Source organism: Ambystoma mexicanum, chromosome 5p (assembly GCF_040938575.1).
Source record: "Ambystoma mexicanum isolate Mex_15411 chromosome 5p, UKY_AmexF1_1, whole genome shotgun sequence".
NCBI lineage: Eukaryota > Metazoa > Chordata > Amphibia > Caudata > Ambystomatidae > Ambystoma > Ambystoma mexicanum.
Genome location: NC_090930.1, coordinates 1031786014 through 1031812804, shown reverse-complemented (window position 1 = coordinate 1031812804; position 26791 = coordinate 1031786014). Strand labels below are relative to the sequence as shown.

General features: G+C 46.0%; 1 protein-coding gene across 1 annotated transcript in view; it reads left to right on the top strand.

Annotated features, from left to right (window-relative positions):
• EXOC2 (exocyst complex component 2) overlaps positions 1-26791 on the top strand; it is a 1591413-nt gene that overhangs the window by 409228 nt on the left and 1155394 nt on the right. The window contains exon 7 of the mRNA XM_069613520.1: positions 13413-13493. Within this exon, the coding sequence (XP_069469621.1) occupies positions 13413-13493 (81 nt within the window). The remainder of the gene's footprint in view (positions 1-13412; positions 13494-26791) is intronic.

Genomic DNA, 26791 nt, shown 5'->3' with positions numbered 1-26791 from the left:
CTATCAGTCATTCATCATAGACGGCAACTCCATACAAGTCTCGAAAGACACCAAAACACTAGGCTTTTACCTGGATTCCACCTTTTCCTTGTCAAGACAAACTAATGCAGTCAGATCCACCTCCGCCTACACGTGCAAACTCATTTCAGCCTGCAGACCTTTCCTCACCACCCACAATAGCGTCACACTAGCGAGAACACTTATCATGGCAAAAATAGATTACTGCAGTGCCCTATATTTAGGCACCAGCCAAGAAAACCTGTCCAAACTCCAAACCACCCAGAACAATGCAATTCGAGCGGCTCTGAACATCCCTCGTAACCACCACATCTCAGAAGCCAGAGCTAGCCTTAAGTGGTTATCCGTGAAGCAGAGAATTTCCCTGAAAACGCTTGCCCTTACGCACAAATGCCTAGCCAACAAGGCTCCGATCTATCTCTGCAGTCGGCTTTCGCGCCACTCCACTGCCCGACCACTAAGAATTGCTCAGACTCACTGCCTTACTATCCCTAGGTTTAAGCTCCAAAAAGCGGGAGGCACTAGCTTCCCTGTCCTAGCCTCCAAACTTTGGAACACTCTCCCCGCTGCCATCAGAGCTGAAGACTCCTTCAACGCCTTCAAGAATAAAACCAAATCTTGGCTCTTTGACCAGCAATAGCTGTGTTAGACATCGGTCCTACTTACCCAACCCGCCTGTTCCCCTGCACGATTTCCGGTCTGCTACCTTTCCCAACTACCTCAGGGATACTTCCTCTGCAGAGCCTAGGGACACTGTACCATGTGTAAGATATGTAATTATTAAGATTGTTATTATGCTGTATTGTTATACTTTTTTGCAATTTATCTCCCTGTATGTTCTTTTCTTGCAACCCTGTACAAATTGCGCCCTGATGCCCCCGGGCCTGATGGTCTGCGCGTTATAAATAAACAAATACAAATACAAATTGATATCTCATACATCGGAAATTATTCACATTCTGTCTTTTCACTTTACTTGGCCGATATCTGAATATTCTTATCTGCTTAAATGCCTGTCGGTACGCCCTGGGGTCCACAGTGGCTCTGGGCAGACTCACAGGTGTCTGGTAGCGCCCCCGACCCGTGGCACATTGCAGCTTCCTCTCTGGGGCAGTGTTTCTTACACTGTAGACCTTCTCCCAGCTCTCCTGGCAGCTCCACATTCACCCGCTAGCAAGACTGCTGCTTCGTCTGGAAGTGCCGCCTTCTCCAGCACAGTTCGTTCCTATACTACTGCCTTCTCCCTCAGTTCTGCTTCCTTCTTCTCTTTTCCTGAATGTGGAGACCATTTTTAAATGTCTCTCACACTTGAGCTTCATTACAACAACTAGTCCACATGTTTAGCTTGGTGTTTCCTTCAATCTACATTAACTGTCTTCCTCTTCCTCGTCTGAGTACTTGAGGCTTTATGGGAGTTGAAGTACATAGGATTTCTGGGACTTCTAAAGTAAGATTATTTGGGATTTTTGCTTAGAACAAAAACATCAGAGATAGGAGATGTTAGGTGTGTGTTATGTGTATATGAGGTATGAATGGTATTCTGCCATGATTGTTGGGCAGGAAGGGTTTTTTGGGCTTCACAAAGGGAGGGATTTGTATAGTGACAGCAATCCATATAGAACCTAAGAATTATGAGGGTTTTTTTCTCTGGTAAAAGAAAAAGGAAGAATACTGCGCCACTCCTGATGAGGTCATCACTTGCTCCCGACAGCGGTCTCCTCCCATGTGATGCCCTCTTATCATGGGGCAGCATGATCTTACAGGTACGGATATCACCACTGACCCTAACCTGGACACGGATGGTACTCGGGGGACGGATGAGTATGTTGACTATGTCCCCATGTATACCGAGCTTCCAGACGCAGACTTGCCAGCTAGAGCCTCTCCTCCGTATGACATTGGATCCTTTTAAACCATGATCTCCCGGGCTGCGAAGCAGTTTAACCTTGTCCCTGAGGGAATAAAAGAAAGAAGGTTTTCTTTTTGAACGTCCTGAGACCTCCAGGAAGACGGCCGTCTGTGTTCTTCTACTGGATGACGTCTGGGAAGACAGCCTGGTGGTGATGAGAAACCCTTACTCTTCTCCTCCCAAAAAGGAGCATTTGGAAAAGAAGTACAGGGTCCCAGACACGTCTCCCCAATGCCTCAGGACCCATTACACAGCTGACTTGGTGGTCTCAGCGACAGCAAGAAAAAGATCGGCAAACCCTTCTTCGTCTTATATACTCCGACCGGACCAGGAGGGGAAGTGGTTGGATGCTGCTGGGAAGCGCATCATTACAACTGTTGTGTCCACGATAAACGCTGCCAATGCCTTAGCCATTCTCTCTCATTACGCTAGAGAACTTTGGTACAGGCTGGGCCCCTTCCCTCAATTCCACCCATGTGACAAGAAGGCAGAGGCTCTTGCCATCTTCCACAAGGGTGAGGTGGCCTCCGAACATGCTATCACCATCGCCTAGACGTTGCAGACTCTGTATTCTGGCAAATGGGGAATTATATGATACAAGTCATATATAACGCGCCTGTACTCAAGTGTTTCTAGGCGCGACAAGCAAGACAACGGAGGGAAGACAGAGGGAGGACAAAAACAATCTTACTAGGCCTTGTGTCATGTAAATAGTGCAAGTGCAATAAAGCAAAGTGCAGGAGTGGAGAGGGTAAAAGGCAGGTGAGAGGGAAGAGGGAAGAGGGGAAGTACAATCAGGGCAACATAGCTCTGAGTAAGTGCAGCCAGGCAGCACGGCTCTGGGTATGTGCAAGGAGGCGGGGGACTGTTGGGTTATAGTTACAGTCCCTAAGCTTGCGGTAAGCCCAGAGGCTGTGTAGGGCCGACTGGTCTTGGAGGGGCCTGGAACTCAATGAGACTCTGAGGGTAGCCAGGTCACCGGTCAGTGCAGCGGACAGGTAGGTCAGCAGGTGAGAGAGAAAGCAGAGGCGAAAAGGAAGGTATTGAGCTGCTTCCGGAACTTCAGGTGATCCAGCTCAGGTATGAGAGTGGCAGGGAGGCTATTACAGTTGGATGCACCTGAAGGGGAGAGAATTCAACCCCCCACTCTCTGCCAGGAGAAGCATCTGACCCTTCAGAGAGTTGGAGGTGGCTGAGCGAAGGGCCTGAGAAAGAAAGTGTTTAGGAAGAGATGTAGTGCAAGCCCCGGCCCCAGAAGGCCTTGTGGACGATGCAGAGGGTCTTGAACTTTATCCTTGCAGCCACCGGGAGCCAATGGAGAGATTTCATGGCTGGAGAGATACGATCCCTGGGCCTGAGGCCAAGGACAAGTCTTGCAGTCCTGTTCTGGATTAGTTGCAGAGGGCAGAGGGTAGAGGAAGGCAGATTGAGAAAGAAGCTGCTGCAGTAGTCCAGCCTAGAGAGAACCAGGGCTCTAAAGACAGTGAGCTTCTGGCGGAAAGTGAGAAGGTGCATCTGGTAGTGGGCCTTCTTGGCAAGGTCCATCATGTGCTCAGAGTGGAGTTGAAGATGACAGCAAGGTTTTTTCCTCACAGGAAGGTGAAGGAAGAGGGCCCAAGGAGGGAAGGCAGAGATCATTAGAGGTGCACCACTCCTGAATCGCGGGTTAACAGTCAGGAATGAGCGATAAAGAGAGGAGGCTGAGGGGAGCCTGAAAGAGGGCTGAGTGTCATCTGCATAACACTGAAAGTTAGAGAAGGTAGTGATAACCTTATCTCTACTCTAGATAACCTTATGTATACTTGGCCAAATGTCAGCCCACTCAAAGAGGAAGATGGCAACCTGGCCAGGTGGCCTGTAGATGGTGGCCACAGTCCGAGCGAGGCCAGAGAGATAGAGAGCCTGCAGACCAGGCATTCAAAGGAGGAGTAGGCCTGCATGGGAATAACAGAAGCAGGGACTCACTCTGGAAAGATCAGGGCTACACCACCTCCAGGACAGAGAGCATCTTGTAGCCATCAGGGAGGAGAGTGTCAAAACTTGTTACAGAGCTGGCCGTGAACCATGTCTCGGTGAGAGCAAGGACATCCAGGTCAAGTACTTCGAAGAGGTGGCAGATGTCACAGGAGTGTTTGACAGCAGAGCGAAAGTTTTTAGAGTAGCGACGTGGAGCAGGTTGCCACCTTTGAAGGAATTCCGGAGTGGGGTACAGGCTTGAAGTACACCCAGCGGAGGAGCTGGAGGGACCCGAGAGTGGGCAGAGGTAGTAGCAGGATGTAGCATAGTAGTCAGAGGAGGAGGAAGGTGCTGGAGCAGTGGCAAAAGAAGGAGGTGGCAGAAGAGCCTGAGAGGTGCTAGAAGGAGTAGCAGGAGAAGGAAGAAAGTTAATAAGATTTGGGAGACGCCTACCGAAAAGGAGGAGATTGGGCTGAGGACCAAGACCGTGCCATTCAGATAGACAATGATGGTCTTGGAGGAGAGGAAGTCGGCCAAGAGAGCCTCCCACTAAGTGTCACCATTAATGGGAGAGGAAGAGCTAGGAGAGATAGCTGAGACCATGTGAGGGGCCCATAGGTCTGGTGAGGGAACAACAAAGAGGATGTCAGTGAGAGTCTGTCTGGAGGAAGCACTGATGTAGGGATCAACGATACGGATGCCTGGGTTGGAGACCAGGATGTCCCTCTTGAACTTCTTCCTTCCAGACTTGGTGAGAGGGATAGGATAGGAGATAGAGTAGCAGTTAGAGAAGATGGGAGAAATGGAGAGCACCACAGGGGGAGCGAGAAGGAAAATAGGAGGAGGAGGGAGCGAGGGAGAGAAAGAGAGATGCACAGCCCAGCGCCACACAATGCAGGATGCGCGGGGGATGGTCACAACAGTAGGGAGCACACAAGAGGAGCAAACAGGTGATACAAACAGTACACAGGACCCCATCTGGGTGAGGACCTAGGGAAGTGGGGGAGCGCCTAATGGGAGTACACAATAGCCACAGTTGAGGGGGCCTAGAGGGTGGTAGAGAGCCTAATTGGACACAGTTCACACTACAAAAATAACCACAGATGAAGGGAACCTAGAGAGTGTGAGAGAGCCTAATGGGGCATGGTTCACAGCACAACAGTAACAATGTCTGCTTTGCTGCAGAGGGTCCCGTCCTATTGGCTTTGGGCAATTTGAGCCAAAATGACTGTAATAGAGCACAAAAGTGACTGAAAGTTTTTAGTATAAGTCTAAACTGCTCTGTTACCGAGGATTCCCAGCCTGACGACAGGGAATATTCACAGCATGTGAATCTAGTAAAGATACCAATGCTGGAGCACCAGAGTTACAGGTAAGTAGCGTATTCCTTCCACAGAATATCCAGCTGTGTGTTTTGCGACTTTATGTATAAGAAACGTCAGTTGGCAGGCCGTCAGTTTTTTTACTTCCTTGACATTAAAATAGTCAAAGCAAGCAGCCATATCCACCCCAAGTAGCGATAGCTGGCAACATATTCAATAGACCCAGAAACTAGCCTCAATGCCACACGATTTACTCATTTCCCCAAAACCAGCATGCATTTGCTTTTACTCATGTTTATCGTTACTCCATTTTCTGTCGCATACTTCTGGACTTCATTACACATGTCTTTCTACCCTACACCTCTGATAGTATGATCAAATACAACCAAATCGTCAGCATAAAGCATGCTGGAGAAGAGGAAATTCACAATCTCTGGAGGGCAATGCGCTTTCAGCAATAAGCGTGGAGGAAGATCTTCCAAGTAGAGGTTAAATCACATGGGGGCCAGCGTGCACCCTTGCTTGACCCACAAGTTAACCATCAACTGGGCAGACATTTCTCCCTCATCGTTCAGCTTCACTGTTACTCCAGTGTTCAAATGAAGTTGCCTTATTATAGATAGCAACCACAGCGGGCAATCTGATCCCTCCAATTTCTGACATAAAATATTGCAATCGACAGAATCGAAGGCAGCATGGATGTCCATGTAAACTACGTAGAACATTGCACTCCCGCTAGTGGCTGCCCCTTGTATGAGTCTTATCTAATAGTCAAATATTATGGGTGGTAGACGAACCAGTGCAAAAGCCCGCCTGGAGAGGATACAATACATTATTGTCTGCCACCCAGGCTTGAAGCGCAGTTAGCACAAACAAGGCAAATTGTTTTCCAGTAACATCCAGCAGAGAAAGAAGTATGTAGTTCTCGGGAGATAATCTATCCCTTTTTTCGTATGCTGGGATAAGAATGGCCGGTTTCCATGATACCGGCACCTCTCTAGTCAAGCATACTTTATCAAATAGAATTTTTAAAATCCTAGCCCAACAGCACGGATTACTTTAAAAAACCATATTTGAGAGGCGATTGGGTCCGGGCGCCTTAGAGCTTTTTAACTTTGTTATAGCTAGCTCCATATCATCCACGGAAACCACCAAAGGCCATATCTCACCACGGTTCGCCACTTTGTGTTACCGGATAAATCACAGCTCTGGCCTTTAGGTGATGTAACCATTCAGGTCCATTAATAGGATTAACCATTTTCATTGTTTTTTTTACCTTTTGCTGTTGCCCATGTCTGCCATATGGTGCGTGGTTCTCTACTCCTCAGGGCTCTAATCAGCTGTTGCCACTGAGTTTTTTACAGACCACTGCCATCTTCTCAACCAGTTCATATACTTTTGCTTTACCTTTTTACTTTTACTAATTATCTCACCCCAGATGCCCTCAGCTTTATGTATCTGCCTTAACGTCCTCCTCCTATGCCTTTTTGCATTCTGTATAGCAATGTCAAAGATGCCAGTGTGTGTTTTAAATATCTATAGCTAAAGGTCTCCGTACCACAGTGCCAGTATCTAATGCTAACTCCATCAGCCATGCTTCGATGACATTCACATGACAAGCGGTTAAGAGTCAAATCACTGCCTGCTAAGTAAGAGGAGGCAGCAGTGATATTGATTTTGAAAGGCGTCCAACATATACAGTTACCTATATGATGTGTACCAATTCCACTGACACCCCTGGGCCTGCTGCCACCTTCAAACCCTTCCATTCTTAGAACTAACATCTGATGGTCACTGAATTCTGTTGGAAGAGTGTGCATTTATACCACTTTTCCAACCATGCACTACTTCCAAAGAAATAATCCACTGTTGCCCTCTTTAGACCCACACTCCAGGTAAATTGTCCAAGGGAATCGCTCTTAGTACTACCATTTAGTAAAGTAAGGTCCCACTCTTTCAGGGAGGATACCCATTGCATGCCCTTTAGGTTTGTTGTAGTTAGCATCATCATACAATCTTACAACATGTTTTTATAGAGTGGACAATTTTCGTCATCTCTGCAATATGCACTAGAATATATTCCCAATAGAATAGTGTCATACACAGAAGAAACTACCCATTCCGTAAAGAGAGCATCTATACAATTTTCTATGTCATCCAGGTTCACAGTGTCCGGGGGAACGTAAAGATTCATTATTAACATTTTCTTATATATTCAGTTATTATCCACATTTAATTCCACTGCCATCACGTTGCTATTGCACCCCTTTGTATATAAGCAACACGATGTATATTTATAGTTTACCCCGATAATAAGGCCCCCATGTGGCCTCCCCTGTAAACCTTTCTGTGCCAGTTCTTGATAAAGCCAGAAGCAATTGATACAAATTGGGGCAGTCTTCCAGGTTTCCTGTAAAAGAAATACTTCAAAATCAAGTAAAAGAGGGAGCGACGCTTTATTGTTCAGAAAGTGGCTATGACGCCTGGTGTTCCAGCTACAATTGTACTATGTTTGTTTCACATGTGCTTCACATATTTCTATAATCATGTTTATATATGTCAATCTGTTTATTAGGATTTGTGTGCTGTTCAAATCATTTTTAAAAAACCCATTATCCATGAAACAGTGCTAGAAATGGCCAACATGTACTGGGGCCACTACCCCTACCCTGTCACCCCTTTGCGCATGGAAGGGCGTGGTTTGTCAGTGGTGGGGGCGGGACTGGAGTGAAGTATCAAATGATGTGTGTGCCCGAATATAGGATGCTGGCTGCTTGGCATAAAAACAATCTGCATTTCGGGAACATAAGAATGACCACCACTTTATCAAACAAGTCTGTGCTAGTAATTCAAACGTTCATTCCTTCTGAGCATGTAATGCACATTTGGTATGGTGCTCGTTTCCTCGTTCAGAATAGTGACCATGATAATAAAATGTGTGCAAAGCATGAGACATAAATACAGCTTTGGGCAGCAAAGGACGACTTACAGATGCTGTCCGTTAGGAGTTTGGGAGACTCATGGCAGGTGGGGGCAAAGAGCTTCCTCAACTTAGAGGGGTTTGGGCCTCATGTCAACCTGTACGGGTGTTCCGGCCCAATTCCTCCCCTGCCTTGAAAGGAAGAGACTAACATATTCTTACCAACTAGACCCAAGTTGATATTTGGTTGAGTGCTTAAGTTTCAAACTGGTCTCAATTCCTGGATTCACCAGCTAGCTAACATGCACTGTGCAAATCAGACCATCGCACTGTGGCATGTCTGCAGATGTTCTATGAAAACTATGTAGGTCCTGTTTTTCCATGTAATTGATTTTGATATAATAATTGAAGAGAGCAAACGTGTTCAGTTGTTTTTCATTATTTACAAAACAGGAATATTTGTGTTTACCCATATGGAAACAAATCAGAAATACTGATACTACACATGTCTCCTGTTTGGTGGGCAAGGGCAGAGTTTTGAATACTTGCGGGCATAGTTAGGCGTGCACCACTAATATCAAGGTTTTGTATTTATTTTGAACTGTTGGCAGATCTGGCTGTTTTTTAGATGCACTGGTGGTCTGCATACTGATGGCCATCTTTTGCTACTGTCCATAAGACCTTCACAGACATTTTCCTGACCAAAACTCTATAGTCTCTGGGGCATTACCACTGACTATATTGAGACACATCATGGCTTCAGAGAAAACCTGACATAAACACGGACTCCAAGTCAGCCTCATCCCGAGCCACATTAAAAAGGCTCAAAAGTGACTCCCCTCCTCCATCCAATCCCTCGGACCCCAGCATGGAATGACTATTACAGGAGATAAGGTCTTTAAAGCCTTTAATTGAGACTACCAATTTACAACTGCAACAACTCGATGACTGATGGTGCGCATTCGAAAATAGAATGGAGGAAGTGAAAAAAAGATTAGGCATGGTGGGAGATCTCTCTCCCAGAGTAATATTACTCGAAAGTACTGTCAAAGAGCTCCAGAAGCACAATGAAGAACTTGAAAATCTAGGAAGAATGAGTAATCTCCATATCTCAGGCCTACCTGAAGGATGTGAAGGAAAAGACGCCATCTTGTTTCAGCATAAAATGCTTTCGGCCCTACTCCACATTCCACCGGACATCGTCCTCCATATTCAATGAGCGCATAGAATTGGGCCCCTATACTCTGTTCATGCACATCATCCTATGCCACGTATGCTTATCTTTTTATTATTGGAATATACACAACTGCAGTTCATAATTTCCAAAGCTAAAGAAAAAAGCACTCTCTGGCAAGGTAACAGGATACACATTTCTCAGGATGTTGCTCGGAAAACTGCACAACAGCGAAAATAATTCTTCTCATACCGTCCTGCCCCGAAGCAGCTCAACATCAGATATGGTCTTTTCCATCCCTGCTCCTTCAAAGTCACAGACAATCGGAGAACGTCTGTCTTCGACGATCCAGCGGACCTCAAATCCTTTATAAGATCCCTCAAGGCTGATAGCATGAATACTTCTACTCCACCCGCGCCCTCTACCTACATCACTGTACTGTTCCTGTGTTTTTCTGCAGGCATTGACTTCATATTCTGTTATTCTTGATATAGTTTGCGGGTACGCTTGTTGTGGTTGGGTGCTCTTCATCCTGTAGGACTCATTTAGAAGCAGTCCAGGTGTCACCTAACTCTCAACTTCGCTCTGGTCATCTCGCTGTATTAACCTGACACCTATCGCATTATCTATTTGTTGTACTTCTCATTCTCCTCATCTTTTTCTAAATGTCTTATTCCTCTGTTATGTTATACAAATGTCTGGTCCGTTTGTCTCTTTTTCCCATATGTATTCTCCTTATGTGTTGAGTTGATTCTTAAATGGCATATTACAGATGCCATAACAGTTATATGCTTATTTATTCTCTATCACTTTGTAATGGGTATTTCTCTTATTCAATTGCCTTGTCTAACATGTATTGTTCATATTTATCCTTTAGACATCTGCAGTAGATTATGAGTGGATTTAGATGCATATCCTAGAATGTAAAAGGGATCAATAATCCAATTAAGCAGTATAAAGTTCTCTCACATCTCAAAAGATTTGGCCCCTCTGTTGCCTGCATCCAGTAAACCCACCTGTACATGATTGAGTCAATGAAGCTGAAATCGCTCTGGGTCCAAGATGTAATCGCCAGTGCTGCCCAGCAAAGAAAAATGGTGTAGCTAAACTAAGAACCTCCCCCACAAGATTATCAATCAAAACACTGATGACAGCGGTAGATGGGTGTGGGTCAAGCTGCAGAATGGGGCTAATGTTATATCTGTTATGAAAATATATGGGCACACAGTACCAGATCCCAAAATCTGGGACTCGGTGAAAGAAAACATCCTACAATCTGACCTCACAAACCTGGTGGTATATGGTGACTCTAACAACGTTCTTGAGCCATTCATGGACAGGAGATCCAGATGCGTCTTCCGAGGCTCCAAGTTCCACGACTCATTTATCCGCTGTATCTCAGAGACTGGCTTGGCAGACACATGGAGACTTTCACACTTTGATTTCACGTTTCACTCACTGCCCCATGACTACTTCTCACGACTTGACTATATCTTTGTTGCCAAGTCACTGTCGCACACTATTCTTGATTCTTGCATAGCCAAAATTATTATTTCTGATCATGTTCCTGTTATCACCACCTTTGATTTTCAGAATATCCGCAAACATTCCAGCAGATGGCACTTTAATAATATACTGTTACAAGACGATCAATTCATTAAGTCATTTACCAGTTTTCAGCAGCAGTTCTTTCTTGACAATAAAGATGAAGACACTTCTACGGGTAACAACTGGGACGCATTTAAGGCAGCACTGAGAAGACATGTCATTCAGTACGTCAGTATAATGAAGAAAGAATACAAAAAGGAATTGCATTAATTATTTCTTGAACTCTCTAAAAATGAGAAAACATACTACTGATCTCCCTCTCAGTCAAACCTTCATCATGTCTTATCATTACATATGCAAATCAATAAGAAGCTTACAGAATAGGCATCCAACACCATCTTAAAATTCATATCCAAAATATATCAAACCTCTAACAAAGCGGGGAAAGCTCTTGCTTCTTATCTCAACTTGCGCAAAGAGAAAACCTTTATCTCACATATTAAAAACAATATGGGCACTACTGTCACAAACTCTGATGACATTCTAGAAGCTTACAAAACGTTTACTCTAACCTTTAATCCCCAGACACTACTATCACTCCCCGACGGCCTGCTCTCTTTAAGAGAGACTCCTTTCCCCAGGTAGATCTCAGCAGCCTTGAATGCCAAATATCCACCGAAGAAATCACTCTGGCAATCAAAGATCTCAGGACAGGTAAAGCACCTGTTCCTGATGGCCTCTCTTCTGAATTCTTTCATCGCTTTTCCAATATTCTATCTTCCAAACTCAGATCACTTTTCACACACTTCGCTAACAAAAATTCTTCCTCTGGGTCTTTTGCAGAAGCCACCTTGGTTCTTTTTCCCAAAGCTCTGGAAGATTCTGACCTCCCTAAAAACTATAGGCCCATCTCACTTATAAACGTTGAATGTAAGATATTCGCAAGGATACTTGCTAATAGAATCGAATCTTACCTCCCCAAACTAATTAAGGCTGACCAGGTCGGCTATGTAAAAGGGAGAAACATCACGTCAAATGCAAGACTCTTACTTGATGCCATTCGTCTTATAGTGAAAAACAAACAAGCAAAGTTATGCCACCATCGCGCTTAATGCCGAAAAAGCCTTTGATCGGTTGAGGTGGGAATTCTTGTTTCAATCTTTACGCTTTTATAACAAAAGGGACAGCCTGAAGTCGAACAGGACAGAAAGGTTGGGTTAATACTTTGGACAAGGGGGTGGTCCTGTCCTCAAACGTTTTCACACTACAATAATTTGTTGCAGTGATTATTCAGACAAACCTCCACATTAGTGGTAATACATCATAAGTAAGAAAGTCTTTGGCGCCTAATATTTCATACCCTACAAGAATCCTGTTCATGACCTCGACTCCCAATGTCAGAGCGGCCCAGTTTTATGAAATATTAGGCGCCAAATACTCTCTTACTTATAGATGGTCCACCCAGGTTCAGTGGGAAACAGATTGTTGGAAGCAGTTTGACGACACAACCTGGGAATTGCTCTGGTTCCAGGGTCAAGACTGTCAGCACAGCAGCCAACATATCACAAAATCTATTCTTCTTTCTACACAGGGACATCATAACCCCAATGAGCCTGTTGAAAACAGAATGTGGTACAGGTGGAAGCTGTTGGACTTGTGGCAATATGTGTGGATCCTACAGTCCTATGTTCTTTCAGTGCCCCTTTGTTCAATAATTTTGGCATGAGGTATGGTCTCTCCTGAACATCATTTTCAAGGTCAATCTTCCCCTAACATTCTCGAACATACTCCTACGGAGCATTACCCTTGAAAGTGGGAAAAAAACACATCCCGCCTTTTGGTCTTTATAACTTGTTTATAGCGGTCGCCATTAAACTCATAACTGCCAACTGGAAAGATTACAAAAACCTATCAGTCAAGGGTTGGTGGAACAATGTATGTCGCATTCACAGATTTGAACACGGTAGGGCAATGCGTCTTAATGTCAGATTCAAACATGATGTTGAATGGTCCTTTTTTATTGAATATCTCTGCTTTCACAATATGTCAATTTATGGTTCCATGAATATCTAATGCTTCAACATCTCAATTAATTCATTATATGTTTATTCCTATTACCTATACCCAACTTTTAATATTCTGAATACCCCCCCTTCCCTTTCTCAATCTGTTTCCTGTACCCCTAGTTCGTACAATCGCAATCATCATATGCGGATTAGATTATCAATCTTGTTGATCACTATATCCGTACCACATTGTTACATACCCTAATTTTTACTGGAAGGTTTCATTTATTCATCAACATGCATTCCTCTTTCTAGTATTCTTGTTTATGAAAACCCTACGGATTGACTGATCTAATCATTTGTCTCACTGTTATTACTACTTATTGATCAATACAAATTCATTAAACTCAAAAAAGATTAAAGCATTGCTCTTCTGATTCTGAGATGTGTATTTATCTGTGTGGCTGTGTAAAGTGTGTTTGTTGGAACTCTTTCTTTGTACTCTCGAAGTATGCAGTAGTGTAAAAGTAATAATGCCTACTGTCTGCGTTTGTTCTAGCGATACATCAGAAACTCGAAGCTGATGGAACTGAGAAAGTCGAGGGATCCATGACGCAGAAACTGGAGAACGTGCTCAACCGTAAGTTTTGCCCGACCACACTGAATCACTGTTCACCTACCGCACTTATCGTTTTGTGACTTTTGTCAAGCACAAATGATTTTATCTCTCTGATTTATGCCTAGTTACTGACAACGCAAGAAAGAGGGGCACGTTTTACATAAAAATACAAAGTGTGTATGGTGTGCGTTCGTCAAGTATGCCGCGGCTGCTTTGCAAGCAGTATAATAAACATTTTCATTTAATGTCTCATTTGTGAAGCACGTAACGATCTTCAAATAAATCCAAGCTCTGTAATACAGAGCTGAACAGTTACCAAGCAGAGTTATGGATCTTTATTTAAAAAAACACATTCAGATGTTTGCAAAGGAACGTCGGGTGCTGTGATTGCAGAACTTCCAGAAGTGGAAATGCATTACTCAGTTTGGAAGCTTGCCCTTTAATGGAAGGACCAAACAGTTGTTTATATTTACAAATGAGTGTCAAGCATGTATCACTAGAACATATTGAACTTTTTGAATTGTAGTCTCTCATCCCCCTTTTACGCATTCCTCATTTTGAATTCCTTTTTTTTTCTTTTAACTCTTTTTCGGCCCTCTTTTGCTTAGCGGAATGTGGCTAGCTCTGTTGACAACATTGAACCCTGCTCACAGTGAGCAGTTGGTATGCACTACTGGAAAAGGAGGCTGTCCTACACCCAACAAGGTTCCACAGGAGGGCAGCCTAAACGCCAATGATGTTCCAGAGATGGAGTTCCATTGGCAGCCTGCACACTTAACGATTTTCCACAGCAGCAGCTCCAATGGCAGAATATACGCCAACAATGTTCCACAGCAGGAGCTACTGTGGCAGTCTACATGCCAATGATGTTCCACAGCAGAAGCGTTTATGGCAGCCTACATGACAACAAAGTTCCTCAGCCAGAGATCCTATGGCGGCCTACACGCCAACGATGTTCCACAGCAGGAGCTCCTATGGCGGCCTACATGCCAACAAGGTTCATCAGCCAGAGCTCCTATGGTGGCCTGCGCACCAACGATGTTGCACAGCGGGAGCTACTATGGTGGCCTGTACTCCCAACTATGTTGCACAGCAGGATCTCCTATGGCGGCCTACATGCCAAGAATTACCAATGATGTTCCACACAACTGGATATGCATCTGACTAAAACCTTTACCTACACTATACTTGCTGCTACACTCGGAGAAATACTCATTCACTGTGTGTCGATATAAACCATATGCATTAACAAGATGATTCACCATATTCTAGAAGTGGTTTTTCTGTTGAAGCCTGATAAGGGTATGGAGCAAAACCCGTACAGACTCAATAATGAATATGATCGGTCCATTCACTGGAAAGAAGTTGCAGAACCTGCATTTCAAACTGCCTCCATTCTAAAGGTGATATGAAAAATAAAGGATCACGTACAACAGTTTTGCATGAACTAAAACGTTTACACCATTTGAAGGTTACACATGTAATGAACATACCCATGACATTTTAACACAAAGTTCAATAACCACATTCCCCAGCAAAGATGTGTACATCCTCTTCTTTTAAAAAAAAAAAAAGAAAAGAAGATTGTTTCTGTTTAAAAATCTATTTGCCATGAAAAGGCAAGAAACTTGCTGCATTTGTAGAAATTAATAACTACAGAATTATAAAACTGATGTGTGCACACATTGTATGATTAAAAGTACTAAAAATCAGTAGTTAAACAGTAAATTACTTTTTGAAATATGCTGTAGGTGCACACAGATAAATTGTTACCAGGGAAATGTGAGTTCTCTGGTTCTTCCGACACACCAGCAAAGCTTTCTCGCATTATTCCTCTCTCACTAATTCACAGCAGGAGACCATGCATATGGCAGCATTGCACCATACAAATCTCAGTAATATAACATATTCAAGTGCACGTCTGGAATACTTTTCAAAGGACACTTTGAACAGTTATTAGCACCCCTGGGAGAGGAGCTAGCCATCCGGCTGTGTGATACACAGTGGTGCACTCGCAACACCATTGAGCTAACCGGGCATCACACCCAACCCCCTCTGAAGTTTTGGGCTATGTTGCCTTGTCCTGGCTGACCTACAGAGCCATGGCGGTACAGAACAGGCGCCTGGGCTTCCCTGTTAACAAAGGCCTGGCAATTACTAACATAAAACATTTCGCTGTTGGCACCTGCATTCATATGCATACTTTTTTAGGCAGTCTTGATGGGGGGTTAGTACTTTCATGCAAGGGGAGTGTTGGTATGGTGGAGAGGAGACAGTAGACCTCTCATTCTCACAGCATTTTTTAAGTGGGAGCTTTCAGAAGGAGAGAGTTAACGGCTTGTAACACTGAAGCTGCTCTACAATATTCTCATTAGAATGTGTAAAGAGGTTAGCTGCCCCCCACACAAATAAGTTGCCCCCTCCCCTGCTGTCTCTGAACTTAGCGCCTCTCCCAACATTTGAAGAGTTAGCTCCCCCCTTTTGAAATGTAGGTTTTGTTGCATCCCTGGTGGTACATGAGAGTAATCTGCATTGAATGGCTGCATTCCATGCTGGACTCCTGAGCCCCATAGCTGCGTCCATCTTTCTTCCTGGTGAGGCATTGGCACATCCTGTTTGCACAACCACGCAAACCCCTCCCTGACCCTACCCCAACCTCTCAAAACCTCACTACAGCTCCCCAACCCGCACTGCAGTCCCTCAACCTCCTCCACTGCCCCAGACCCTCTTTACATGCGTTCCATATCCCTGCCGTCTGGGCCACCTCTCAGTCGTGGCATTATTTCCAGGCATGGCCATATTTGTTTGGACATTTTTTTGAAGAGAAGTTGGTGCACTTACATTCAAAACAAAAACAAATCTACTAAACTATTAGCACAAATTCCTGGGGTGCTAATAGCATTTAATACCCACGTTTAATTTAAAGGCCCTCCGTCCATGCCAAAATCCTTGCTTTGCTTGGTCCTACTTTGATTGGGGCTAGCAGGCTGTTAACAGCCAAGCGTGCCAGCGAACGGAGGTGTTAATGCTACTTTAGTACCCGGCGAGAGTCAAGCAGAATGCAACATGCATTCTGATTGGCGCTCGCCGGGTCATTCCCCGGCCGAGAATCCCTCGATTCTCGGCCGGGATTCCAGCCTCCTTGTCCATGGCAGGGGGCGTGGCAGCCTCTCAGCCAATGTGGAAGCTCGAAGTGGGGCCATCCCTGCTCTGAGCCTCCCCACGGCTGAGAGGCTGCCTTCGCCCCTGCTGGGGACTCGGGTAAGGGTTTTTTTTATTCTTTTCTCTACCCTTTCCTTTCTCCTCCCTGCCCTCCCCACCCCACTTACCTTCTCCTTTTGTTTCAGGAGCAGACGCGCTGGAAACACTTCTGTTTCCAGCACGTCTGCTCCCGATGGCCGCCATGAAAAGGGAAAACGGTCTCCGTTTTCCCTTTCCCAGTGACCATTTTCTTGGTCGTTTTTTTTTCTTTCTGTCCCGAAACGTTTCAGGCCAGAAAAAAATGCTTTTAGTGCCCCGGTCATGCAAATCTTGCGGGCTGGGGTACTAAAAGCAATATGACCCTCGCTGCGGGGGCATTACCGATTCAGGTTCGCTCAGGCCTATAACTATGGGCCCCAGGGGCATTACCCGAGTTGGTAATGCCCCTGCCGCTCGGGTCATATTGCTTAATTATTGCCTTCTGAAACTGCATTGACTGCAATGATACTTCCAACACGCCAATGCCCTAATTAAGCAATATGACCCGTGCAGCGGGGGCATTACTGACTCAGATAATGCCCCAGGGCCCATAGTTATAGGCCCATGCACAAGATTTGTGTGATCGGCGCACTAAAAGCATTTTTTTCTGTCCCGAAACGACCAAGAAAATGGCTGCCGGGAAAGGGAAAACAGTCCGTTTTCCCTTTCCATGGCGGACATTGGGAGCAGACGCGCTGTGAACAGAAGTGTTTCCAGCGCGTCCGCTCCCAAAATAAAGAAGATGGCCCCGCTCCGAGTCTCCACACGGCTGGAGGCTGCCATCATCCCCCACCGGGGACAAAGGAGCAAGAAGGTAAGTGGGGTGGGGAGGGCAGGGAGGAGGCAGGAAAGGGGAGGGAAAAGAAAAAAAAAACCTTACCTGAGTCCCCAGCGGGGGGGCGAAGGCAGCCTCTCAGCCGCGGGGAGGCTCGGAGCGGGGATGGCCCCGCTTCAAGTTTCCTCATTGGCTGAGGGGCTGCCATGCCCCCTGCCATGGACAAGGAGGCTGGAATCCCGCCTGAGAATCGAGGGATTCTTGGCCGGGTAACGACCCGGTGAGAGCCAATCAGAATGCGTGTTGTATTCTGCTCGACTCTCACCGGGTACTAAATGTTCCATCACAGCATTCCAATCTTTCTGCTTTTGTCTTTTCTTATTTTTGTTTGTTTTTGTTTTATTGATTAACATCATTACATGCAGACTGTGCCAAACCATGGACTCGAAAGAAACAATTTGACATCTTCTGCTAAACTGTCCATCTCTCAATCCAGAACGGGTGGAAGTTCTGGCCCCCTTGTGGGTAAATTCCGTTCTGGTAGAAGAAGACACGTGGTGGTGTCGCCTGATCTCGGGGCAGAAGGCATGTTGGGCACTAGCTACATGCAAATTATTGGAAGTAGCCTTTACAAAAATAAGCGCCCAAGTCATTAACTAAATCAATCTGCGCCAAACTCCATGGCTCGGCTAACCTCAGGCCGCAACTTGACTGAAGCCCTGGGAGGGGACATAAGGAACTATGGCAGCATCTCCTCCTGCTGGTCATGACTTTTGAGGACTCTGAGGGTACAGGATAGTAGAAACTATGCAAACTATGGGCAATTTTTGAAACTGCATGAAATAGCGTATTCATGTATTTGGAAACTTTACTTCATCTTCATTCTGTCTCGCCTTGTAAAAACCATTTTTCTTTGATTAGATACAAGTAATAAATAAATAAATCATTCAACCTTAACAATACTCCTCAACAGGACATTCAATCATCATGCATCTATGTAGAAGAGCAAAGAGAAAACACAGAATTTCATAAAATATAATTCCGAATAACAATCTTAAAAAGCACACGAGAAAAAAAAATAGCACAGGCTTCTCTCATCCACTGAACCACCCTCATCAAATTAAATGATCTCCCTTTGCTGTACTAAAACTGCAAATTGTGCAAAGCATAGCTTGTACAGTACTAACTTGCAAACATGCAAGTATTGTACCTTCCCAGGTAACCCATCATTTACAGAGTGAAGGATTAGTGCTCTACAAAAATTGTGCAAATTATGCAAGGCAAGACTAGTGTACAGAAAATGTACAAAGCATGCACATAGAATACATTCCGAGTTGGCTCATCCGTTACAAAGAGCAAGATCAGTGCAATAATATAAGAATGTGCAAATCAACATAGTTCCTTACTCTATAATATATATATATGCAGAAGGCTCTAAGCTATCATCAGTTGCCTTGGAACCTGAGGGCAACCCACCTAGCTCTGATATAAGTACAGAGTTCTCGGAACGTTTAGCACTGCAGTAGCCATGGAGATCAGTTGACCACTTAAACACTTGAGACAAATTATATTTAACAGAACATCCTACCCTCATTGCTTGGAATGTTGGAAAAGCATTAACGCTCTCCCCTCCCCCCTTCTCAGGCCATTGCCTGGTGCCCACGTCCCTTGGCCCTAGCTCTCGCTTTGCTTAGGCATTTTAACTTGGTCTGAAGGCTCTTACCACCTGATGTTGCCATATTAAAAACGTAAGGTCTCCCTGTGCTCTCCTACTGAAGAGCTACTACTGCCCATACGTGTTAATGTATACAACTGCACAGTGTAATCATGGTTTTTAGAAAATCGTTAATGCAAATAAATCATAAAACGTTTACTGTATTTGATTTCGATGTATGTCTTCTTTTTGCGAACATTACAAACTCTTTTTGACAAGCATTACAAATCTCTAGATATTTCAACATTCTGGGTCCAAAAAGCACAAAAAATTACTTTTAAATGTTGCTAGTATCTAGTAACCACCAGATACTAGACACCCACAACATAGAATGCGTATTCATCACACACTCCATTCACCTAGGTCCCACCCACAGGCGTACCCACAACATACGGTTGTTGGGAAGGCTCCAGCCAGTCTGGTCAGCACTTCCCCACACTACCATATATGGAACTTCCACCCAACAGCCAGTCAGGGGGAAGGGACAGAGGCAGGGCTTCCTGGGACTCCGGGAAGATCAAGGTAACAGACGATGGAAGGCAAGAGGCCATGGGGGCCATTTTGTCTCCATCAGGAATCTACCGATTCCAATGACAGGGCCTGGGCATCCCAAAATGTTAAATCTCTCAACCAAATCGTTGGTTCAGGAGGTCGGTAAGAGGTGGAGAACTTATAGGTTACCCCGCACTCTTTCCACGTGGTTTTCATGTAACTCGACATGAAGTTGCATCCTCTATCAGAGACAACCTCCTTTGGGAATAGAACACGGGTGAAACTGCCCAGGAGAGCCCTGGCAACCACCTTGGCAGTTACAGTCCGAAGGGGTATAGCCTCAGGGTACCTGGTGGCATGATCTACCAGGACCAGGATGAACCGATGTCCACCTGACGTGGGAGAGTCAAGGGGACCGACGATGTCGATGCCCACCCTCTCAAACAGTGTGCCAACCACTGGCAACGGCTGCAGAGGGACAATGACACTACCTCCAGTCTTGCCAGACAACTGACAAGTTGGGCAGGTCCTGCAGTGGGAATCCACTTCTACTCCCATCCGGGGCCAGTAGAAATGGGCAGAGAGCCTCTGCTTAGTCTTCTTGGTACCAAGATGACCAGCCAAGCGCACCTCATGCGCCAACTGCAGCAGGAAGGGCCTGTAAACCTGGGGTACCACCAACCTCTTGAGGGCACCAGGTTCAGGCTTAGTGGGCTCACTAACAAGTAGCTCACCCTCCCAATAAATCCGAAATGTCCTAGGCACTTCTCCTTGTGCCTGGGACAGGGCCTGTTTCCTCAGACCCTCGAAAGAGTGGCACTCTCTCTCTGTCCCTTACAGAGGTCCGCCCGGGAGGGTCCCCCTTCAGCTAACAAGCATTGAAGGTCGGGATGATCCTCCGGGTTGAGAGCCTCTCCCACAGGAAAGTCTTCTGGCTCTTCTCCCACAGGAGTTGAGATGGGATTCACCACTGGACCCAGCCCGTCTGGAGCATGGATCCCAATGGGTGCTGTCGGAACAGCCGGAAGAGCGGCGGCTCCCTCCACAGAGGTGGCTTTCTTACTCTTCCGTTTTCTTCGAGCCTTGGGTTTCCCCGTCGGCGAGGGTACCAGGCTCGCAGCCAGACCCTGTGTGACCTGCGATCGGGTGACTGCCACAGCAGCCATGGGAAGACCATCCGTGATCATCCCCAACTCGACCAAATCGTTTCCCAACCAAATGTTCGCAGGCACGTTGTCCTGAACCAGGACCAGAAGCGTCGCTGTCTTGTCTCCAATCGTATTGTTGACTAAGGCTACAGGTGATAATTTGGGAGGCCCACCAGCTAACCTGGTGGTTCTTAGAGGAGCACCTACATAGTCCTCTGGCTTGAGCAGGGTCCTGTCCACCACAGTCATGCTTGCCCCAGTGTCTCAAACCAGTAGAAGGCTGGCCATTCAAGAGGACACTTCTCAAAAACCTACGAGTGTTCTGTGGGATAGTCGCCAGTACTTCTGCGTACTGGTCCCAGGCCCCAAGGGACACTAAGGAAATCTCTACGGGAGCACCAAAGGTGATCCCAGTAGAGGAGGGGAGGACAGTGGCCTCCACCTCAGGTACGGAGTAGGGATAGGTCAGGCTGACAGCCTGGACTCCAAGTGCCTTACCCTTACACTTGGGGTCACCCCTTTGGTGATCCAGAGCCCCACAATCCCAACAAATGCCAGGAGTGCGGGGTACGGTACTGGAACCACTGGGACCCTGCTTTGCAGCAGGCGGACCACTACTCTTACTCCCACCCACAACAGACTTATCCCCACTAGGTTTTTGGGTCTTCGGAGAGGAAGGTTTTGGTTTACCCGACGGTGATTGCTTTTGGGACTCCTCAGCTTTCTGAGAGGCCCCCTTTTCTTTGTCCTTGTCCTTCACACTGGAGTCCTTAGGCGACACCCGGTGGGAGGCCCACTTGTCAGCCAACCTAGCCAGCTTGAAGGGGTCCACAATGTTCTGTTCAGCAACATACTGACGCAGCTCTGGTGAACAGACTTCCGAAAAATGCTCAAAAAACAAGAGATGAGACAATTCAACAAACGTTTTCACTTTGTAACCATCAATCCACTCCATCATGTTCGTTTGCGCAGCACTCACCCAGTCAATCCAAGACACATTCTCTCGTTTCTTTAAATCCCTGAACCGTTTAAGGTATTGGGTAGGCATTTTGCCAAACTTGCCGATTAAAGCAGATTTCATGCACTCATACTGACCCCTTTCTTCCACATTTAGTTTCAGAATACAGTCATATCCAGTCTGAGGCACTCTGCTCAACAAACACTTAGCCCAATCTCTTTTATCCACATCGTAAATTGCACAAGCCATTTCAAACGCTTCAATCCATTGGAGGATATCAGATCCCTCTGCATACACACCAACCAAATCTTTCATAAACTTGGTTGCTGGGGACCTGACACTCTCAACTAGTTTCGCTGAAGTCTCCACTCGAGCTTTCTCTAACTGGATTCGCTGACATTCAGTGTCCTTGTCTTTGAGTTCAAGATCCCTATTTTTGAGTTCCACTTGCTGTGCCAACTCCTTTCTTAAGCTCAGGATCTATTTCCAACTTGCGATATTCAAAGGCCAATTTCATCCTTAATAACTCAAGCTCTAAGGAACTGCTGGGGTTCGGAACAGAGGCAGCAGGAATGGTGGCATTCCCAGAATCATTTTCGGCGACAACCCCCGGTGTAGAGTCCTCATTGATTGCATCCCCCCCTTCAAGAGTTTCACAATCGATCTGGTAGTCCACCAGGGCAGCTATCCGCTCCGCTCTAGACTTATCTACAAAGTCTAACTCCCTGGCTTCACAAGCACTCTGGAGAGCCTCTAAGCTCATCCGAGTCAATTTACCATTCGCAATAGATTCCATTGCTTGTAATGCATTTATCTTGTACACAACTAAACCTTAATTTAACAAAAGTGCAGATATCCTTCGTAAGTGGCAGGGTTATACACTGATTCTTAAAACCATAAGAATTCCACCCTGCCACCAGTGTAAAGACGCTGGTGGGGGGTGTCTGTGCTTCCGCTCTCTATATGGTAGAGGAGAGGCACAGAGGACCCCAGCCAAGATTCTCTATTATTGATAGTTGTGGTTGAGCAAACAAGGCCTAGCTTCTCAGGAGGTGATGCGAGCTGGTTCTTAAGTACAGTGTAGTCCGCAAGTACCCACAAAGGAATGTCCACACACTGTATCGGGTACAACACAGTCTTTATATAATTAATGTTCAAAGGTATATACAATATCACGATAACTCACTTTGTACTCCGAAAATCAGCAATGGTAAATATATACAGTTTCTAAAGCGGTGCCACTAACGTTATTAGATCTCATTAAAGTGCAGAATGACACACAGATCAGAATAAAGAGGAAACCAGCAGTAGAGAGAGGAAGGAAAGCAAGATGGTTGAGCAATTGGCAGAATACTGGACCCGTACCACTATACACAGTTCTGTGTGGAGTTCCCCCCACCTGGGCAACCTGTAGAAGAAAGATACAAGCCCAATCCATATATTGTTCACACTAGACTTTCCAATAATTCTGCAACCCCAAAGTACCTTGGCGTTGTAGCGTTCCGCGTCGGGAATCGACAGCCCTTCTTGAGTGTCCTCCCTTTCATGCAGGAGTCACGGGTCGTCGAACGTCCGACGGAGAAGAGGTCAAGCTACGACAGTGAAGTGGCCGCGTCGTTCCTAGCGGTGCTTGTTGACGGGGAAGCGTAAACGTCCTGCAAGGAAGAGGCGTGCGGGGCACCTAGGTGTCGATAGTTCTGGACCGCAAAGAATTTGAAGAACTGTGGCTCAGCAAGGGCGTCAAGTCGTCGGCGTCTCTGGTCTTTCGGTGGCGGGAAAACCACTGGTGGAGGCTCCTTGGCGCGTCGACGGTCGGGCCTTCTCTAGCAGGATACAGCAGCGACGATGCGGACGAGAGCGTCCTTGGATCAATGAAGTTCTTAGGCAACTGGAGCACAGCGGCTCCAGTCGGCGGCGGCGGTCGTCGACAGTGGCGGACAACAGTCCGGGCGCTTCTCCTTGGAGTTCTGCAGCAATCCCTGTATCGGGTCGGCAGCCTGTCGAAGGTCTGTCTACCAGGAGCTTAGGCAAAGATTAGCTGTGCACGATGGTTCCTTGTAGCTCGGGAAGAGGGCGCCTTACCAGGTCCTCTCTAGGTCAGTCCTTGGAGACACAGCAACTTTCAGATGGTGAAGGAGAGCAACAGCAATTCTTCTCTTCCAGCAGGGCTTCAAGGTCAAGCGTCTGTTTCACTCCAGTTACTCTTTGTTGTTTGAGCTTCAGTTCTGAACACGATTCCCAGCAGTGAGAGGTCCCCATATATACTGTTGATCTCCCATTCATTCCGCTGGTTCACACTGAAGCATCCAATCACTACAAAGGGCATTCATGCAGGCAGGCAACCAATCAGGCATACAGTGCATTTAGGCCATTCACTTCTCTCCAGACACAACAAGTTATGTGTATTGGGACAAGTACCGAGCCATTCAACACTTCATACTCCATTCATACCGGTTTCAGGCAGGGCTGTCTCAGTCATTGTAGACACCCACAACATTAAATGCGTATTCGTCACACACTCCATTCACCCAGGTCCCACCCACAGCCACAACATACGGTCGTTGGGAAGGCTCCAGCCAGTCTAGTCAGCATTTCCCCACACTACTATATATGGAACTTCCACCCAACAGCCAGTCAGGGGGAAGGGACAGAGGCAGGGCTTCCCGGGACTTCGGGAAGATCAAGGTAACAGACGATGGAAGGCAAGAGGCCATGGGGGCCATTTTGTCTCCATCAGGAATCTACCGATTCCAATGACAGGGCCTGGGCATCCCAAAATGGACGACGCTTAGGGCACCAGTCATTTCAGCACAGAGCTGCCACCTGCCCGTACCCTGCTCTGTGGCCCACCCACAGGTGCCCTAAAACATACACTAGGGGCACAGGGTTGCACCCCTACCCATGGGTGCCATAAGGGTATCCCATGGATCTGTTCACCAAACCAAGAGAGAGCTGCACCGCACACGAACTCCTGTGTGGAAAACACGACAGAACACGATAAAAAAACAGTAAAGGACAAGGGTACGGAGGCCCTGTCCCTCTGATGCATTTCCAGCATCACAATGTGTGTTTGTTCACTCAACAAGGGCAACCATTTTTTAGCAGCTTATTCTGCTTGATTCAGAAATACACTTTGGACATACTGAGCAGATGGCAAAATGCTTCTCATGAATCAAGATTGCACAACAAAGTAGTGACCCTTCTCTTGCGTTGGTGGGGTACATCTAGAATAGATAATTTTCTGTCAAGGACAACACAGTGCTACCTCTGTGTCGCAACTCTCCCATCTTCTGGGGGAGACATGTTCCTAATCAACTAGGAGAGGTAATTTCTTGAATCTTATGTTGATCAACACATTTCGATAGTCCTAAGAGTTGGATGATCCTGCTAGGCTTCCAGATAACTAAAAGGTTTTTAGACCTTGGACCTTCTCTGAACTCCTTCAGCCCCCCATTTCTCGCCTCCTATTGAAGCTGGTAGGCATCCTTGTGTTGCATCTGCGAGCATTGCTGTCTGGTTCCTGAGGCATTGGCCTATGGCCCTTTCGCTCTGTCCAAAGATTATTATATTATTTACCCCACCTGAAAGCAAATTACCTTGGGCCAATGCCAGCCTATCATTTAAGAAGAAGGCCTCTCCTAGGCAGCACACTTGGCTGTGCCAGTAAAGGAAAATAGCAGTTTTTCACAACCCAGCATTATTTTTTCAATCAGATGTCCTGCAATCATAAATATTTGTAAAATGCAAGGTTTCCCTACCACCAGACAACTGTCCAGTGGTAGTACACTACATTCCTATGTCGATTGGAGTCTCGAAAAGAAACGCAAGACATAACTCACAAGCATACACAAGCTACACTCGGGGCAGTCTGCAAGTGTGAAGTACTGTCCCCACCTAAAGACAATCCCTTCACAACTACCACAGAATGCAGCAAGGTACAATTAATGACTGCCTCATATGCCAACATCCATTTGATCTGTGGGATGAAATTGTTAAGCTTTCCAACCATCAACGCGTTTTTTTTTAATTCATGCTACATTTCTGAGCCACCTGCTTTGAATGCAGCCACTTTGTTTCACCACAAGTGTTAAAGGGTAGAGGCAAGAGAAGATCTTCATAGCCATGTCATATTCAGATCTGAAAAGTGCAGAGAGAAAGGGGTTGTGCTGTCTCCATGTGCTTGTAGGGAGACAACACAATGTGAGTAAGAGCCAAGCACAAGCAAGAACCCAAAAACAAAACAATCACAATTATCCAGAGAGCTGGACACCCATTACGCCACTCCTTGAACAGCCACCAAGCCCAGAGGGTCTTGGGCATCCCATGGCACAGCATTAGCAAAGTAACATTTTCCTAATAACCCCACCTGGAACTGCAGGGTACTTTTAATGACCATCAGTTAAGAAAGGTTATTAAGGGAGAATTCCTATGTCAATTAACAGTCAAGTGAAGGAGAACATGAAAGTGTATCAGGTCCATGGGTGTTGCCACCTGGGAAGTCAAGTGTCTGGGGAACACATCTGGGGCAGCCCAAGATTAAGGAGTCCAGGAGGGGGGAGGTTGGGCATGAGGACCCATGGAGGAGTCCAGTAGGAAGTATAGGACACAAGTCCTAATCTTTATAGGTTTCCTTGAAAAATAGGGATTTTATTATTTCCATAAAGCAGAGGTAATTTTCTTTCTTCCATGGGTGGTAGGGTGGGGGTGGAAATTGTCCTAGAGAGCCACCCCTGTTGATCTAATAGTCCAGCTGTCAAGCTTCCTGTTCTGACTTGAGTGTCGTGTAGACCGATGAGACCTCCGTCCCCAAGTGACGCACAGGGGAACGAAATAGAAACCCGCTGTGCGACCCTTGAGGCCACAGGTGAGAGATGTCTTCCCAGATCCACGGAGCCTCTGGAACACCGATGCTGCTGTCAAGAAGGAAGGAGGTTAAGCACCAGGCAATCACAATACAGGCAGGTAAACAAAAGAATCTAAAGTGTCTTACCT